This window comes from Mytilus edulis, chromosome 3 (assembly GCF_963676685.1).
Source record: "Mytilus edulis chromosome 3, xbMytEdul2.2, whole genome shotgun sequence".
Taxonomy (NCBI): Eukaryota; Metazoa; Mollusca; class Bivalvia; order Mytilida; family Mytilidae; genus Mytilus; species Mytilus edulis.
The window spans coordinates 45,027,300-45,044,672 of NC_092346.1; the positions used below are offsets into that span (position 1 = coordinate 45,027,300).

Sequence of the window (17,373 nt, forward strand, 5' to 3'; positions counted from 1 at the left end):
TTGGTCATGTTGACTTATTTGTAGCTCTTACTTTGCTGTACATTATTGCTGTTTACAGTTTATCTCTACCTATGATTATATTAAAGATAATAACCAAAAGCTGCAAAATTTTCTTAAAATTAGCAGGTAAGGGGCAGCAAACCAACAACAAGTTGTCCCATTTGTCTGAAAATTTCTTGGCAGTTAGATCTTGACCTTATTTACAATTTTATCCGCAGCAGTTTTGCTCTAAATGCTTCGGTTTCAGAGATATGAGCCAAAAACTGTATTTTACCCTATGTACTATTTTTAGCCATATCCGCCATCTTGGTTCGCGGGCGGGGTCATCGGACACAATTTTTAAACGAGATACACTAATGATGATTGTGGACAAGTTTGGTTAAATTTGGTAGTTTCAGAGGAGAAGATTTTTGTAAAAGATTACAAAAATTGTTAAAAATTGACCATAAAGGGCAATTACTCCTTGAGGGGTCAACTGACCATTTTGATGATGCGGACTTATTTGTAGATCTTACTTTGCTGAACATTGTTGCTGTTTACAGTTTTTCTCTATTTATAATAATATTCAAGATAATAACAAAAAACGGCAAAATTTCCTTAAAATTACCAATTTATGGGCAGCAACCCAACAACGAGTTCTCCGATTCATCTAAAAGTTTCAGTGCAGATAGATCTTGACCTGATAAAAATTTTATCCATGTCAGATTTTCCCTTAATGCTTTGGTTTCAGAGATATAAGCCAAAATCTACATTTTACCCCTATGTTCTATTTTTAGCCATGGCAGACATCTTGGTTGGTTGGCCGGGTCACCGGACACATTTTTAAAACTACATACCCCAATGATAATTGTGGCCAAGTTGGGGTAATTTTGCCAAGTAGTTTCAGAGGAGAAGATTTTTGTAAAAGTTAACGACGACGGACGACGGACGCCAAGTGATGATAAAAGCTGATAACTTTAAGTATTTCCATCGATCTGGCTTTATACAGAATGAGGTTGGCAAATACATCCTTTTAAATTCCTTAAATAGGACACTACTTAATGTATGAACCATTGATACATATGTTTTGTTTGTAACACACATTTATGATCGAATGTGAAAGTTTGAAATTATGTCAAGTTTAAGGACAAATGACAGACCAGACCAAAACACAAACAACATAAACATTTGAAAAAATTAAAACATCAACTCCTTTTTCCTTGTTAGAAGAAATATTGGATCTGTGACAAATCAAGGTAGTGTTCTTAAAACATTGGAAGGAATGACGTGATATTTACCATCTGTTCTTTAAGAGATGCAAATATGGAATAAATCAACGAAATAATGCTTGAACCTTGTATCTAAAAATAAAAGATCACAATGGAAAATTTCGTCAACACTTTCAACCTAAAGTTTGATTCTCAACAGATTCTTACTGTCAATTTCTAGATGAAAGTCAATATATGAAGCGATTTGTAATATATGTGGTACCCTTACATTCCAAGTTCATAGGGATAGATATAAGATAACAAAGTCACGTAACTTTAAAAAATTCAATGCTATATATAATATATATCTTCTAAAAATGAAGGTACAATGCATGGATAGTGCTTGCGTAATACTAAGGATTGTCTTATTCCAGGCATGGATAACCTTAGCCGTATTCGGCACAACTCTTAAGAATTTTGGGTAATCAATGCCCTTCAACTTTGTACTTCTTTCTTTACTGTTTTGATCTGAACGTCACTGTCTTATGTAGACGAAACGCACGTATAGTGTATTAAATTATAAGCCTGATACCTTTGATAACTATTAGCATGTCGATGTTTATTTGTAATGTTTATTTGTGTATTTCTCTGTTCTGAATGTTCTTACATCTATTTGTACTGTAGTCTTGTCATGTAAATTAATGTTTATATTTAACATTGCCATCTAAGCGCGAGGTTTGGCTAGCCGCAAAACCAGGTTCAACCCATCATTTTTTTTCTTAACATGTGCTGTACCAAGTCAGGAAAATGGCCGTTGTTATCTTACAATTCGTTTCTCTGTGTGCTACATTGTTGTTATGTTTTTTTGTTTCACTTCAGTGTTTCTGTTGTTTCGTTGTTTCCCTCTTATAGTTGATGTGTTTACCTAAGTTTTAGTTTGTAACCCGGACTTGTATTCTCTCAATCGATTTATCACTTTCGAACAGCTATATACTACTGTTGCCTTTATTTGCTTCTTACTCCTGCGAGATGGCTCATACGTCAAGAACAAGTACTAGTAGATGAAAACTGGAAGACGTTTTGCTCCATTAGGAATGTCAACTGTCTCAGTTGAGAAGAAAGTCAATCACAAGCCAAACTTAAAGCTCAGTTGATAAAATATCTAACACTATGGGGATGTCAGTTTCAGGGAACGTTTTTCTAGAATCAGAGCGTTGATTTGTATGATTTCAATTGTGCTAGCTGTTTTTATACATGAAGCACACTTTGAATTTGAATTTGAATTTGACTTGAAATTTCCTTTTAGTTTTTAATTATGAAAACTTGTTTTAATTGAAAAAAAAGATTTCTTAATAGTTTTGTCAATTATGCTTGGAAAACATAGAAAACACCAGCCCGCTTTGTTACCGTTTTATCAATTCAAAATATAGCTGCAGTCACAATATTGGATTATGATATTTGGGTCGATATCTGTTCAAAGGTAAATATTTATAAGATGTATTTTAAATGCACACATGAAATTTATTTTTAGAATTTAAAACTTTTCCTTGTTATGCGTAAACTTCATACGAGGAAGTGCTTGATCACATGATTATTTGTTTGACGACTTTTTTGTCAACATTCTAACATAGGATTGCTTATAATTGTTGCCTTTATTAGCAAGTAAGTAGATACATTAATATCTGTCAATGTCTATCAATGTCTCAGTATCTTACAGTTTAAATATCATCAAAACAAACAAAAAATGGAAATGAAGGAGTAAAAATTGTTTCTTTTCGATTGTTGACAGACATTATCTTAGGACTACACAAAAGAGAAAAAACTACATCTACTCAGTGATGAACATATAAGATGGGCAAAATGGCATAAAATGACAGAGTTGCCGGACTCGAGCAGTTGCTGTCAGTATATACATGGATATCATATCCTTTGAAAGTTCAAACTAATATATTTGATTCTAAAGTGGTTCTTTTAATTTTTGGCCTAACGTTGTTGGTTTTGTAGGAATTGATTTTCAATCGATTACAATATGGTTGTCACCAAATATACCATAACGGAAGGATCATGTGTATGTCTAAAATCACACATAGTTGTTAATATAATGGATTTTGATGTGACTGTCATACAAGTAAGAGGTTTAGCCAGATATAAAACCAGGTTCAATCCACAATTTTCTACATTTGAAAATGCCTGTACCAAGTCAGTAATACGACAGTTGTTGTCCATTCGTTTGATTTGTTTTATCATTTGGTTTTGCCATTTGAATAGGGACTTTCCGTTTTGATTTTTCCATGGAGTTAAGTATTTTTGTGATTCTCCTTTTGACTATTTTATAGTCTTTGCAATATCAAACCAAGCGACGATTTCCTTGTACTTATTATTACAACAGTTTTTGGATACACACGACTGAATTGCGATGCAAAATCATTTGATCAATGCGAAGTGATTTCTGTAGGCCTTAATAAACATGATTTTAAAAGGCTGAAATCAAACAATCATATCATTTCTTCACAAAAAGTTTTACATTTTAACATGATTTTTTACCATATTGTAGATAACGAGATGAATGTCTTCTTCGTTACAGTTATTTTTCTGTTGACATCAACCGCTGGGTAAGTTATGTAGTTACTATATGTACATTATGTAGAAACCGAGTGCAATTGAAAAATAATAATCATTTGATCCATTGGCTCCAGTGTTTGACTTTTTGATGTCACAAAGTAGTATGTTCAATTTAGTTGATTATGTTTCAATATAATAAAACTCCTTCATGAACAACTATTTATTAATTATATAAACCGTTTTAAGTTTGTGATCCTCTTCACCCGCTTACATATGTGAAGAAATGCCGACCTTGCATTACTATCTGTTTGCTTCTCTTTCTGCCTCCTTGCTTGATTTAAGGTAGCACAATACAAAGATTTTTTTACTTCCAATCACTAACCTTTAAAATGCTGTAACTTTCTTATAAATGAATAAAAAATAATAAAAGAGGTATTTATAGATAGATAAAAGATTAATCTTTTAAATTAATGCAATATTTTTTATTATGCAATCATTATGTAATCAATTATTATGTAATTAGTGGCAAAATCTGGGTAAGTTCACTTAAATGAATTTAGCTCTATCATCTCTTTAACTATACAGAAAATGTTAACGAAATCTTAATCAACACATCATGGGCTTCAAAAGGGTGTCTCAGATTGTCTCTATGGTATTCCATTCTCTCAAAAATCTGTAATTAGTGTAAACATCCTAACCACATAAAAGAAGATAATGTTTAATTAGGTGTAAAATTTGTTCTGTACCTGAAATCTGAGACACCCTTTTGTAGATAATGGCTATAGAAACAACATATAATAAAATCAACCCTCTAGGGATACCTATGCAGAAGCTAATTTCATTTGAAAGCGGAAATTTGGTGAAAAATATTTTAGACACAGTTAACATTATAATTGGTTACATAATTGTTGCATGATACTAACATTGCATTAATTTGAAAGATTAATCTGTTAGCTATCCAAAACTACCACTTTTATAAATTTTCAAGCATTATTAAGAAAGTTACAGCATTTTAAAACTTGGGAGTTGGAGTTATAAAATCTTTGTATTGTGCTACCTTAAAGTGTTACATACAGGTGAGAAGGGTATTTTCTTAATATCTAAGGCTATTTTAAATCAATTCAAAATCCCTCAATGTATAAAGTTTATCTTTAAGTTAGTTGATTATCAGAGGCGGAGGGGAATAAGATGGGGAAATATCAAGTAGTAGTATGCCAACGCAAAATAATGTTACTGAGTATTAAAAGTATGTAAGTTTATACTTTGAAATTATGTAAATAGCCGGATCGAATTGCCGACTTCTAATGTATCAAGTAAAATCACAAAAATGCTAAACTCCGAGGAAAATCCAAAACGGAAAGTCCTTAGGTAGCACTCCACAGTTAGAAAATAAAATTGAAAATGAGCCACAAAATGTTTTATCATCTCCTATTCCTGGATTTCTAATACATTAACCTAACTGTTTGTGTTGTACATGTGCATATGTATGTAATCAGTATATTCCATAGATTTGATTTTCAAAAGTTAAAAGAGTGAAAATTAATTCCTTTTATGTGTATCCATGGCAACATTCTGCATTTATTTACCATAAAATATTGCAAAAAGGGGGGTGGACATGTCACATATCCCCCCAAAATTTTGATCAAACTAGAATTTCAAAGCCTTTGAGTGATACCTTTTTAGAAACTGTTTTTATAAATCTTCCTGATGATCAAATAAAAAATGGGTGTCTTTCGCCTCATTTTTTCGTAAAATCCAATCACAAAGTTCGTGCGATAAAAAGTTGGAAAAAAACATTGCAATAATTGCCGGACCAATGTATGGTAGGGACATGCAAATACGGACTGTCATACAGAAAACAGCCTATATTACATACATTACATAATCTTGATGTTCATATAAACCCAATACAAAGGCTATTTTAATACTCAGCTATCTAAAAATGAATTTTATTGCACACTAGCTCTCATATTTGAAAAATCCACAGGGGCCAAAATGCGAAACTACACACCTAACTGTGGAGTGCTACCTTAAGGTGAATTTTTTCCCCTCCTGCCTCAATTTTTATTATATTTTCTGTGTTCTATTAGCTGTTACGATGAAAATGGTACCTTAGTTTTTAAAATTGGTTCAGTAATAAAGATTTTATGAAGGTTAGCAGTTGATGTTGAAACGCGACAAAAAGTGATTTAAAAACAAATGCTGGATCATAGTGAAAAACTTCAAGTCTGTCTAATTTTTGGGGTAAATTTCTAAAACTTTTCCCATTATCTTATTTAAAATCATAAAATTACCTTCAAAGAGGACAAATTGTACAATTTTTAGGTATTTGAAAGCACTTATAGGTCAATTTTGCTGTAAATAGCATACCTAACCTTGGTTTAGAAGCTCTCAAGCAGGGTATAAATTTATAACAGTACTGGCATCATTAAATTTAATTAATGCCAAATTATAATATAAAATCCTGCTAAAAATGTTTATTTGACTTATTCACATTCAAAAATATAAAGCGATACATTCTGAGGATATCATATAAAGCGCAATCTTTGGTTACAATGGTGAAGCTAATTGAGTACAAATTTAAGACCGCAACATGTCTAAGTGTCAAAATGTGTATATTTAGTTGCTAAGGACAGTAAACAATAAAATAAACATAAATTGCATTCCTAGCAGATTTTTTACCTTCAGAACTAAAACAAGAACATAAAAGACTAAAGATTTGTGGTAAATTTTATCTTAAAAAGTGCATTTCTGTGCTTTCTGATGTGCCATAAGGTAGCACTCCACAGTTAGAAAATAAAATTGAAAATGAGCCACAAAATGTTTTATCATCTCCTATTCCTGGATTTCTAATACATTAACCTAACTGTTTGTGTTGTACATGTGCATATGTATGTAATCAGTATATTCCATAGATTTGATTTTCAAAAGTTAAAAGAGTGAAAATTAATTCCTTTTATGTGTATCCATGGCAACATTCTGCATTTATTTACCATAAAATATTGCAAAAAGGGGGGTGGACATGTCACATATCCCCCCAAAATTTTGATTAAACTAGAATTTCAAAGCCTTTGAGTGATACCTTTTTAGAAACTGTTTTTATAAATCTTCCTGATGATCAAATAAAAAATGGGTGTCTTTCGCCTCATTTTTTCGTAAAATCCAATCACAAAGTTCGTGCGATAAAAAGTTGGAAAAAAACATTGCAATAATTGCCGGACCAATGTATGGTAGGGACATGCAAATACGGACTGTCATACAGAAAACAGCCTATATTACATACATTACATAATCTTGATGTTCATATAAACCCAATACAAAGGCTATTTTAATACTCAGCTATCCAAAAATGAATTTTATTGCACACTAGCTCTCATATTTGAAAAATCCACAGGGGCCAAAATGCGAAACTACACACCTAACTGTGGAGTGCTACCTTATTCAAGTGGCAAAATCAAATTAGAAAACACATCAAACGAATGGACAACAACTGTCATATTCCCGACCCGGAACAGGCATTTTTAAATGTAGAAAATTGTGGACCGAACCTGGAACAAAAGTCAACAATCGATTGAGAGAAAAAATCCAGGTTACAAACTAAACCGAGGGAAACACATTCATTAACTATAAGAGGAAAACGACGTTGATGAGATCTTCACAAGACATGAGTCTAACGTATATCAGTATTTTCATTCTTTAATTTTGTCTTGCATATTCACTTTAGGGCTTTCAGTGTTAAATGGGACCACTTCACATTCACACAAGAATGGCCACAAACAGCTTGCCTGATGGGCAAGGCAGAGGTATTTATTTCATATAGGCCATAAAACCCTTTTTATTCTTTTCTGTATAATTAATATTCCAATAATTTTAAAACATTATCTTGGGAAATGAGAAGAAAGAGGCGCCACATAAAAATTGCCCCAAATTTAAGATTATTTTGGAGAACATAACACAAATAGAATTAAGGGGTATGATTGAAATATCAATTACACATAGAATAAAAGAGAGGGCATACCTGTCGAGAAAATATATAAAAATGTTCAATTTTGAAACGAGATTCCCAATGATTATGTTGGTCAAACTTATTTTCAACTGGCCCCGAAATTGTTGAGTGTAAATGTTCACGATACCTAATTGAAGCAAAATGATTCAAAATCTTGTCCGGATATCGTACGAGATAATCACTTTTAAATGTTTAAACCTGCTAGACTATAACGAAACCAAAGAAGTAACAATATCATCATTGCAGGTCGTCTTCTTCATTCAACCCGGAAAACTTCCCAATCTTGTGAAGTGTACTGGTATTCTCGAACGAGAAACACATTTGATTGAGCTGTCCAAACAATAGATAGCTCTGCAATATTAGTATTAGTTTATCTATTAGACTAAGTATTCATACTTACCGTTCATTTAAAGATAACAAAAAGATCACGAAATATGAACATCTTCGAATTAAGCTTCAGGTTAATAGATAAAATCATCCTAGATACCAGGATTAAAATTTTGTATTTGCGCCATTTTTTTCTCCATTTTTTTTTTTAATTAAATTGGCATTTTTCACCTATACAAATAAAGAAAAACTTGGCACTAGTAAAGTTTTATCCTGTCCAATACTTCAGTGAACATTTCATTTACCATTTCATTGCATTTAAGGAAACAACCATCACGGGAAGTAAACCTAGCAAATTATCAAGGGTATAAACTATTCTGTTCCTATATACTCTTATATGGTCTCAATTTAAGCAACACATTTTGAACACAAAGCTGAAGAAAAGGTGGTACAATTTTGCCTTTCCAGACGTAAGCTCAATTTCAAGCAAGGTATTTTTAACGTACATAGCAAAACATACATGAGCAGTGAGCGACTGATTGTATATATTCAAGATAAACCGAAGAACGAGTTAAATTTGTTTATTTCGGAGCAAGCGATGTGAGGGAATGCATGTCTGCAGCTCATGCTTGTCTGTCATTTCCATTTGAATTTTTTATTGCGTAATATTAAGACCTGTACCTACCTATGGACCTTCCAAACACTGCTACTGTTGTACTATTGCTTTCTGCTCTACTCAGTTGTCTTTGAGTTTTTAAAATTGTACGTTTATTACTCCCGGATAAAATTTCATATTCTGCCTCGAAATCATATATTAACGTTTGGTTGGCCAAAAATTAATATTTTTTATTTTGAAATGTGTTTAAAAGTTTAAGCTGAATTAACCTTTCAGGGAGGCTGTTCTATATGTCAACAACTCTCTTGGTGAAAAACGACTTCCTCAGATCTAGACGACTTCTTCGTTTCTTCACTTTCATTGAATGACCTTTTGTTGTTTTGTTTGTGTTGTGCATCTCTAGTAATTACTTGTTACATTCTTATCGTAAAATCCTGTCAAAAGCTTGTAGACTTCTGTCATGTCACCTCTCAAACGCATGAAACGGTGGGTTTTGAAGCTTGAGTTTTCGCAGACGTTGACAAGTCTCTCATTGTAGGCACCATTTGGTCGCTCTCTTATGCACATTTTTGATACTAGAGATGTCAGCCTTCAAATCGTATCAACATATATAACTCGGATTTCGTTATACTTCATACGAGTTCTATATTTTAATTAGATTTGACAGCCTTTCTGAAGGTTTACCATACACTGTTTGCATACTCCAAATTAGGTCTTACATGTGCCTTAAATAGTAACGTAAATGTGCGATAGGTGGACAAAGAAACTGCATGCGAGGTCTTAAATCTGATTAGCTGTATTAACTTGATTTTGAATGTGATTAGCAAACTACACTCATGTCAATTATTACTCCAATATCTTTCTCTATTTCAACAATTCCAAGCTTAGTGCGACCGTCTTCATATTATTTCATTATATAGATTGGAGGTTTGTACATACACCTATCAATAAAAAAAACCTTCCAGATTAACCCCTGACAAAACAAATGAATTGCCGTTTGATGAAATTCTCAATACATTTTTCAATAAATTATGAAAATATGGACTCACCCACTATATGTTTTAATTCATCAAGATGATTAAGAGGTTTGAAAGCAACACAATATTTGTTTTGTACATGTAGTATTGGTGCAAGTTTTTTTAAATTATAGCCAAAATATAAACATGCAATTAATTACATTTTTTTCCGTTTCAGAGCAAAAAATGTTACATTCCCGATTACATCAATTCCTTCATAATTCACGGACTATGGTAAGCAAAAAATAAAGGCAACAGTAGTATACCGCTGTTCAAAACTCATAAATCCATGGACAAAAAACAAAATCGGGGTAACAAACCAAAACCGAGCGAAACGCATTAAATATAAGAGAACAACGACACAACATTGAAACGCAACACACACAGAAACAGACCAATCATCAGACAAAACACCACGAGAATAACAAATGTAACATGAAAACCAAATACATGAATTTGGGATAGACAAGTACCGTGCCACGTCTTATCTCAAAACATTTAAGATTCCAATAAGGATAATACTATCAGTGTAATAAATGTACGCAAAATCTTTAGAACTGCCATGTATTATAGAAATAGTTTTGTTGGCATTCTTATACATATCATGGTATGCTTTTTTTCTTAGCGTTTATAAAGGCAACTGTAGTATGCCACTTTTCAAACGACTGGGTTACAAACTAAAACCGAGGTATAAAACATAAACTATAAAATGGGAACAACAGAAACACTAATCTGCACCAAAAATAAACTCAAATGCAACATACATAGAAACGAAACACTTAGTATCATATAACAGCTGCCATATTCATGACTTGGTACAGGAAAAAAATGGTGGGTTAAATTGCCAAAACATCCCACTGATATGGTAATATTAAAAATACCGGTAAAATGAATTCATTGCATGACAGGGATACAGTAAAAAAAGAACACTCAGGACAGAAAAAAAATACTAGCAATAAAAATATCAAAACCTTTGACATATGATTGAAATAATGGAAATGCCTTTGCCAGATATCATGAGCCATGCAGATTAACTATTTCGTCTAGATTGTCTCCTCGTTAAACTTCAGCTTACAGCTTCTGTACATAAAAAAGGATGGTTTTAATGGCAATATTTGTTCATGAGAATGAATTATCTCGTTGTTTTATTGATAATGTATTATTTTGTTGCCTTGTTGCCATACCCTTCTTCAAAATCGTAAATCAGCATCTGATGAAAAGCACATTGAGGACCAAGGATTTTCCTTCAAAGATGGCAAGCATACATGCTGAAATGTCTTTATATGACACCAAATAACATCTTCTTCTTTCTCAAATGTTTAAGCAACCAATAAACAATCAATCGATCAATCACAAAAGGTAGGATACAGTCAACTTTTTTTAATTTCAGGCCTTCTTCGGGAAAAACGGAAGGTCCGAAGAATTGTTCATCAGTTCCTTTCGATATCAACAAGATAAAGGTAACGATTACTCTTATTCTACGTCCGGTAACAGAAAGTCTGTATATGTGGAGTCATTTGTTAATCTGTATATCAAACTTATGCAATTTCAATGAATTTGTCACCTGTAAATGGGTTAAGATTACTAGAATTAATCTTATGTTGGTCTCAACATACTAAGATATTTAAAAACCACGCAACCTGTAATTTCAAATCAAATTGTGTAATAAATGCACAGTATCTTAAGACAAATATATTATTTCGTGCTTTGTGCAGACCGGATGATTCTAATAAACCCTTGCCAACTGATATTTACTTTTTTCTTTTGTTTTGTTGTTACACGACAGGAACGTTTTGAGCTCACATCTCATATGATAAACCTCCGCCACTTTCTTTGTGAATAAGGAGATGTGTTTGTTCCAAAACCAGGAACTGATAATGTACAGGATGTCAGTGCTTATTGATTTCATTTATCGTTGCAAATAAAATGGGACGTGTTTTGATATCTTTTATTCAATTGAAGTCAGTTTCTTAGCGTAATTTTCTGTAGTTCTGTTTAATGGAAACATTCCGGATTAAACTGCATTTTATTAAAATAAAGTAAGATTTCTGCAATTAAAGGGGAACGATAAGTGTCCATTAGTGCCAATATGAATATCTTCATAGAGTTTGTCAAGGAGAAAATTTACTTTTTTTTTTATATTATTTCATAAAATTTCCAGCTAGCTATAAGTATTTACTGTATATTCATTTTCACATTTAGAAAGTGAGCTTTTAGAAGGAAGCAGGAAAAATATTTACAAAACCAATTCGTAATACCATACCTTTAAAAACACCCCTTGTTTGGTCAAGTACTCTTTGAAATAAATGGTTTATATAATTGTTTTAAATAAAGAAAGGATAAAGAGTCACGATTACATGTACTATACGTTCAACTCTTGTTTGTAGAATCTTACAGATGAATTACTGCATGCGTGGCCAAATATTTACAGCAGTACTGGTCGTTATGATTTCTGGTAAGATATTTATTATTATTATGATCATTGATCAATATTATAACTATTGAATAATGTTTATCTCCATTATTATACTTGATACAGTAATAACAGTTGTTATCGTACTAATTCTGTCAAATGACGTTCCATTGCGGTTTTATTTCTTAGTAGGTAATAAATAATCATACAGAAAGTTTACTCATATTCAGATAAACGCCATAATTTTTGCTCCTTAAAAGAGTTTGAATTGGAAAAAAATACCAGTTCAACTGCCATAGGTCAGATCATAAGAAAATGGAAAAGTTGTGAACCATCTACCGTTGCTAAGTTTCAAAATTCGTTAATTTGTGTGTTTTCTGTTACCCAAACACAGTCATCCTATTGTGATTTTGTTCTATTGAATATATAGAAAAAAACGAAAGATATGGGGTATCCATCCATAGCATACATTAGTACATACACAGCAAAAACCACAAGAAAAAACCAAATGAACAAGCGCCCTAATTGAAAACTAAGCACACTCCAAGTCAGAGTGAGGCCTTCAAAACTAAGCACACATCAAAGACTTTAAGTCAGAGTAAAGCCTTCAGAACGGAGCAAAAAATCCCGAACCTTACACGTTGTCGGTTTATCTTCTAGTTTCTGTTCGTCTGTCATGATAACACTTGTACACAACAGAAAATTAATTAATCATTATGCTGAACCTTTAATATCAAGTGTGCCATTCTTTTATTTTTAAAATCTTGTTTATTATTAAGACAAAACCCCCATTAAATATTACATTTGTATGTACACAACATTTGATTTTGTATGGATACAGGAAACATGAATGGGACACACATGGAACATGTGCCTTAAGTCTGAACACAACTGGCACAGAATATTTGTTCTTTAGGAAAACACTCGACTTAATGAAAATATACAATGCTTCAAGGTAAGTTTTAAACTGAGTAATATAAAATCAATCACAGAAAAGTTTCCTATGTCAGACGAAGAAAATACAAATGAGACAAGATATTTTCAAGGAGAGAAGTTTGCGCAAGTGGATTAAAAATCTTATAATCAAATAATATAAATATAATTGTAATAGAGTATGTGGTATCAACTGGTCGGTGCTACTTTCAAATTTTTGTTGTCACACATCCTTAAAGATGGTTCGTAGTATTATTTTGGAATTAAAAGGGACGTTCAATACAATTAAAATCACAATGTAAAGAAAAATACTATGTTATTTTAGATTCATTGATAGAAAACATTTAGTTGCAAAAAGTTGCGAATTTGCATGCATATCTAAGACGGGACCATGTTTCAATTTTTTGCAGTTGATGAATTCGAACGATATAAAATGTAGTTGAATCGGAAAAAACATTTCATATAAAATGCCAATTTGTACAAATGAAGTCGAAATAGCAATTGAAGCAAAAAATACTATATACAATATGATCAAATTGAGTGTGGTGTTATTGCTTATTTTTTTCATTTTTTTAATAGTTTGGTAGTCCCAAGTAGCTCATTAAAATGACTATTTGTATAATTAAGCATAAACAATATTATTTATAAAATTCAAACACTTTCTTTTTTATAGCATCAATTAAACAAAAAAGTATAAGTCGTGGAAAAAAATGACATTATAATTGATCTGCAAATATCCATTACATTATAGGTATCTCAGTAAAATGAACATTATTCCAAGTGACACACCTTATGTTGTAAGTATCATATTTACTTATACGATGTGAAAATAACACAAAGACATATTCACCACAATTTGGTATTCATGATTATTTTGACCTCAAAATAATATATATTTTTGTGAAATTGCACATTTTATAGACTTGAATTGGTGTGATAAATTCTATTTTCGATAATAGTTGGAAATTTTCCTTGTTGCTCGATGATATCACTAAATCAGGACCCCACTACTTTGGTACGGACATGATTGCTTTTAATGAATTTTGAAGTGACAAAACACATGGACTCATTTGAAATTTAAGGCAATACCTCCTCCATGCATTACTCTGATTCCTTTTCTGGATTTGTTGTACACTTTTTTTTTTCGTTTGCAGTATATAAGCTCCTGACATTTTTGTTTTTGGTTTTGGACCTACAGATATTTGATCCTCGAGCTTCGAAGAAGAAAATCCCATTATTCATTGAAATGCATGTGGGTCGTAGGTGTTGAAACAGCTGCCTTGAAATGTTTTAGGATAATCAACAATTCCGAAAAAGGAAACTCAAGATTGTATCAACTGAGAAATATATTGCTTTGCTGCTATAATTTTAAAACATGACTTGAACATGTTGAAAGGTTTACTACAGGAATAAGAATTAGTGTTTTACTGGTCTAGTACAGTTAAGTTTTCAACTGACTTCAATTGACAGTTTTAGTTGCAAGTCCAGTAAAGTATGAAGTAAAATTCCCTCAACATATGGCAAAATCCAAAGCTCAAACACATCAAACAATATAGCAATATATAGTGATGTCTCTTTAGTTTCTGTCAAATTCAAGATTTAAGATTTCTAATTTCACGAAGCGTTTTGTTAAGGTTTAAAACGCAGAACGGGATAATATATATATAGACTGTTACTGAGAGAAATTGTTTTATAGAAATAATGCATTACAATAAATGATGTGATAGGGCCACGATGAAGAACCTCAGTATTTTGAGCGAAAGGAGATGGGTCTCATTAGCTTTTACCCTAGGTTTATTTTAAGAAGAACTATTTATATAACTCACCCAAATAGATTCTCTCATGGAAATCGAGCAACATAAAAGAGTCGTAAAGTTTTATCAGTTTATCAATAAATCATTATCATAGTCCCAGAAATGGATATCAAAATTCAACATCTGGTTAAAATTTACCTATCTTGAAATGATTCAACAAATGTCACATTCATTTATGTTTTACTATTATCCTGTTATGTTCTTTTCCTTACAGACTAAAACAGTTCAAAGTGTCATTCAAAAGGCACTCGGAGTAATGCCAAATTTACAGTGTTACAGATATAAGGTAATACTAATCAATGTTAAAATCTTCAGTTTTTTTTTAATTGTAGTTCCCTAAATTGCAAGTAATTTGATGAAAACATAACAGAAGGTACTATTGAAAATGGATGATTGACTAATTAAATTGAAACGCTTCGAATTAATATGTTGCTATTCACACATTTTCTAATTGTATTTTCACAGTGTACATCAATAAATGTGTTTGTTTTAAATTTCAGTCAGATTACTTACTGGCAGAAATAAGGATATGTATGGACAAACGGTTTAAACTTATCGAATGCCCTACAAGTGACTCGACTTTATACTGGAAAAGACGGGCTGAAACTGAACCTTGTAGAGGAGGAAAGATATATTTTCCTGAGATTAAAAGGAATTAATCATAAAAGAGACTAACAAATATATGAATGTTTATGCATAGGGTACACGATTTGTGGATGGTATAACGTAGCTTATGTTTACATTGGAAGTAATAAGCATGATGAATTATAGCTAACATGCAATTGATATGACTTTCCAGTTTTGGGGTGTAATAACTAACAATAAAGTGATCTTTATATATATATAGTTTTCTGACAGTATTATGATCCTCTCACACAAGTATAGTTGTGTAGATTTAAAAAAAAAAGGCAAAACCATTCAATTTTTAAGTTTGCTCAGCCAGAACAGTGCTACTGTTATACTGATTAAAATGTATGCAAATTTAAAAAAAATTCTTCTATTGTTAACATTTAAAAAAATAAAATTTTCCCATCTACTTTTTTAGCAAATTATTTTGTTGTCCTTTTTAGATTTATATAGGGCATATAAGAATAGTAATAAGGCTGGCATACAATTCATCAATTTCAAGGAAATTATTGGCATTCCAAACAAACCCGTCATAAATGAACACATTACACATTCCTGATCGGTACGAATATCGTGGGTATGCGTAATATCCCCTACAATGCCCTGGTTTCGTCTGTAAAGAAAAAAACATTATGATAAAGAGTCATTTGGCATAATCGATATTTTCCTAAAAATAACGCACGATGATAATGCTTTCTACAGAAAGAGCCCAAATCAATTAACACATCATAAATACATACCAGGAGTAACATTTGTACCACTGATGCGATATTTGTTCACAGAAGACTCATAAGTGACTGTTGAAAAAAATGAGTTAAAATGGCCAAAACAATTAACGAAGTTGAAGAGAATGAAAAACAAATTTTCGATTTGTTTTGCCAAATACATTTTTGTGTCTATTTCTGGTTCAAAAATTATTTAGTTATCAAGACCACGAAGATTTTCTGTCGATTGCTTATGAAGTAATTACTTAATGATTATTCTATGATTATCTTTACTCAATTTTAGCATCTAGCTTCTGCAAAAACTATGATGAATAAGAAAAAATGTTAATAGACCTGATCTACGAATGATTCAACACGACAAAAATGTCATTCAACTCCTTATATGCATTATTGTCATTAAATGACAATTTTTACATTTTCGTGTGGTTTGGGTTACAACAATAGAAGATAAAGAGAACCTGCGCAGAAAAAAATATCAGCTAAACATTTCTAACAAACAGGTCAAAAGCTGCAACTGAAAGTCCATTTCGAAAAATTATTGTTATTGAAATATAAAAAAAGAAGGTGCAGTATGGTGTGACAACTCTCCACAAAAACAAAATCGAACACGAATTAACAACTAGAGGTAACCATACAACCTTCATCAATGAACAAAGACTATTTTACCCATTTGTTTTGTATTTTGAGTTGAAGAATGCCTTTCTGTGCAGGTTTTGTATATAGGAAAGAACACACATTCCCATTTTAAAACAAACAAGTCAGACAAAAGAAAAAGAAAATAATACAAGTTATCTCCCAAAATAAATTCACCACCATCTTAGTTATCATTGACTTACCACTATTTTGGGTGACTCCGGTGAGAACTGGTGTGGTTTCTTCATACAATAGTGTTACCAGAGTCGCATAAAAAGTACAGACGACAATAAACAAAGTTTTCATCCTGTAATCTGAAAGTTATAAACAAGGTCAAGAATCATACAAAGTCATATTAATTTAAAAATAGACTTAAAATATGTATGCTATAATATACGATTAATAGATATAAGAAGATGTGGTATGAGACAACTCTTCATCCAAGTCAAAATTTGTAAAAGTAAACCATTATAGGTCAAAGTACGGTCTTAACACGGAGCCTTAGGCTCATACC

The 17,373-nt window shown here is 31.8% G+C and overlaps 1 protein-coding gene across 2 annotated transcripts; it reads left to right on the forward strand.

Annotated features, from left to right (window-relative positions):
- The first annotated feature begins 2,720 nt into the window (after positions 1 to 2,720).
- Positions 2,721 to 15,910, forward strand: LOC139516609 (ribonuclease Oy-like). Of its 2 annotated transcripts, none has more exons than XM_071306803.1 (10): positions 2,721 to 2,849; positions 3,742 to 3,799; positions 7,474 to 7,552; positions 9,893 to 9,948; positions 11,105 to 11,174; positions 12,102 to 12,169; positions 12,969 to 13,082; positions 13,812 to 13,857; positions 15,089 to 15,160; positions 15,375 to 15,910. In XM_071306803.1, the coding sequence occupies exons 2-10, from the start codon at positions 3,750 to 3,752 to the stop codon at positions 15,531 to 15,533; spliced, it is 714 nt and encodes a 237-aa protein (XP_071162904.1). In that variant the 5' UTR covers positions 2,721 to 2,849; positions 3,742 to 3,749; the 3' UTR covers positions 15,534 to 15,910. The 2 variants fall into 2 exon arrangements, with proteins under 2 accessions (XP_071162904.1, XP_071162905.1); XM_071306804.1 differs by having other exon boundaries at positions 2,795 to 2,849; positions 3,742 to 4,181; positions 7,281 to 7,552.
- Positions 15,911 to 17,373: the final 1,463 nt, after the last annotated feature.

Excerpts from the sequence above, each read along its gene's own strand:
- LOC139516609 (XM_071306803.1), top strand. The coding sequence starts at position 3,750 with ATGAATGTCTTCTTCGTTACAGTTATTTTTCTGTTGACATCAACCGCT. Across the intron at positions 9,949-11,104 it reads TTCATAATTCACGGACTATG|GCCTTCTTCGGGAAAAACGG; the intron begins GTAAGCAAAAAA and ends TTTTAATTTCAG. Across the intron at positions 11,175-12,101 it reads TCGATATCAACAAGATAAAG|AATCTTACAGATGAATTACT; the intron begins GTAACGATTACT and ends TCTTGTTTGTAG.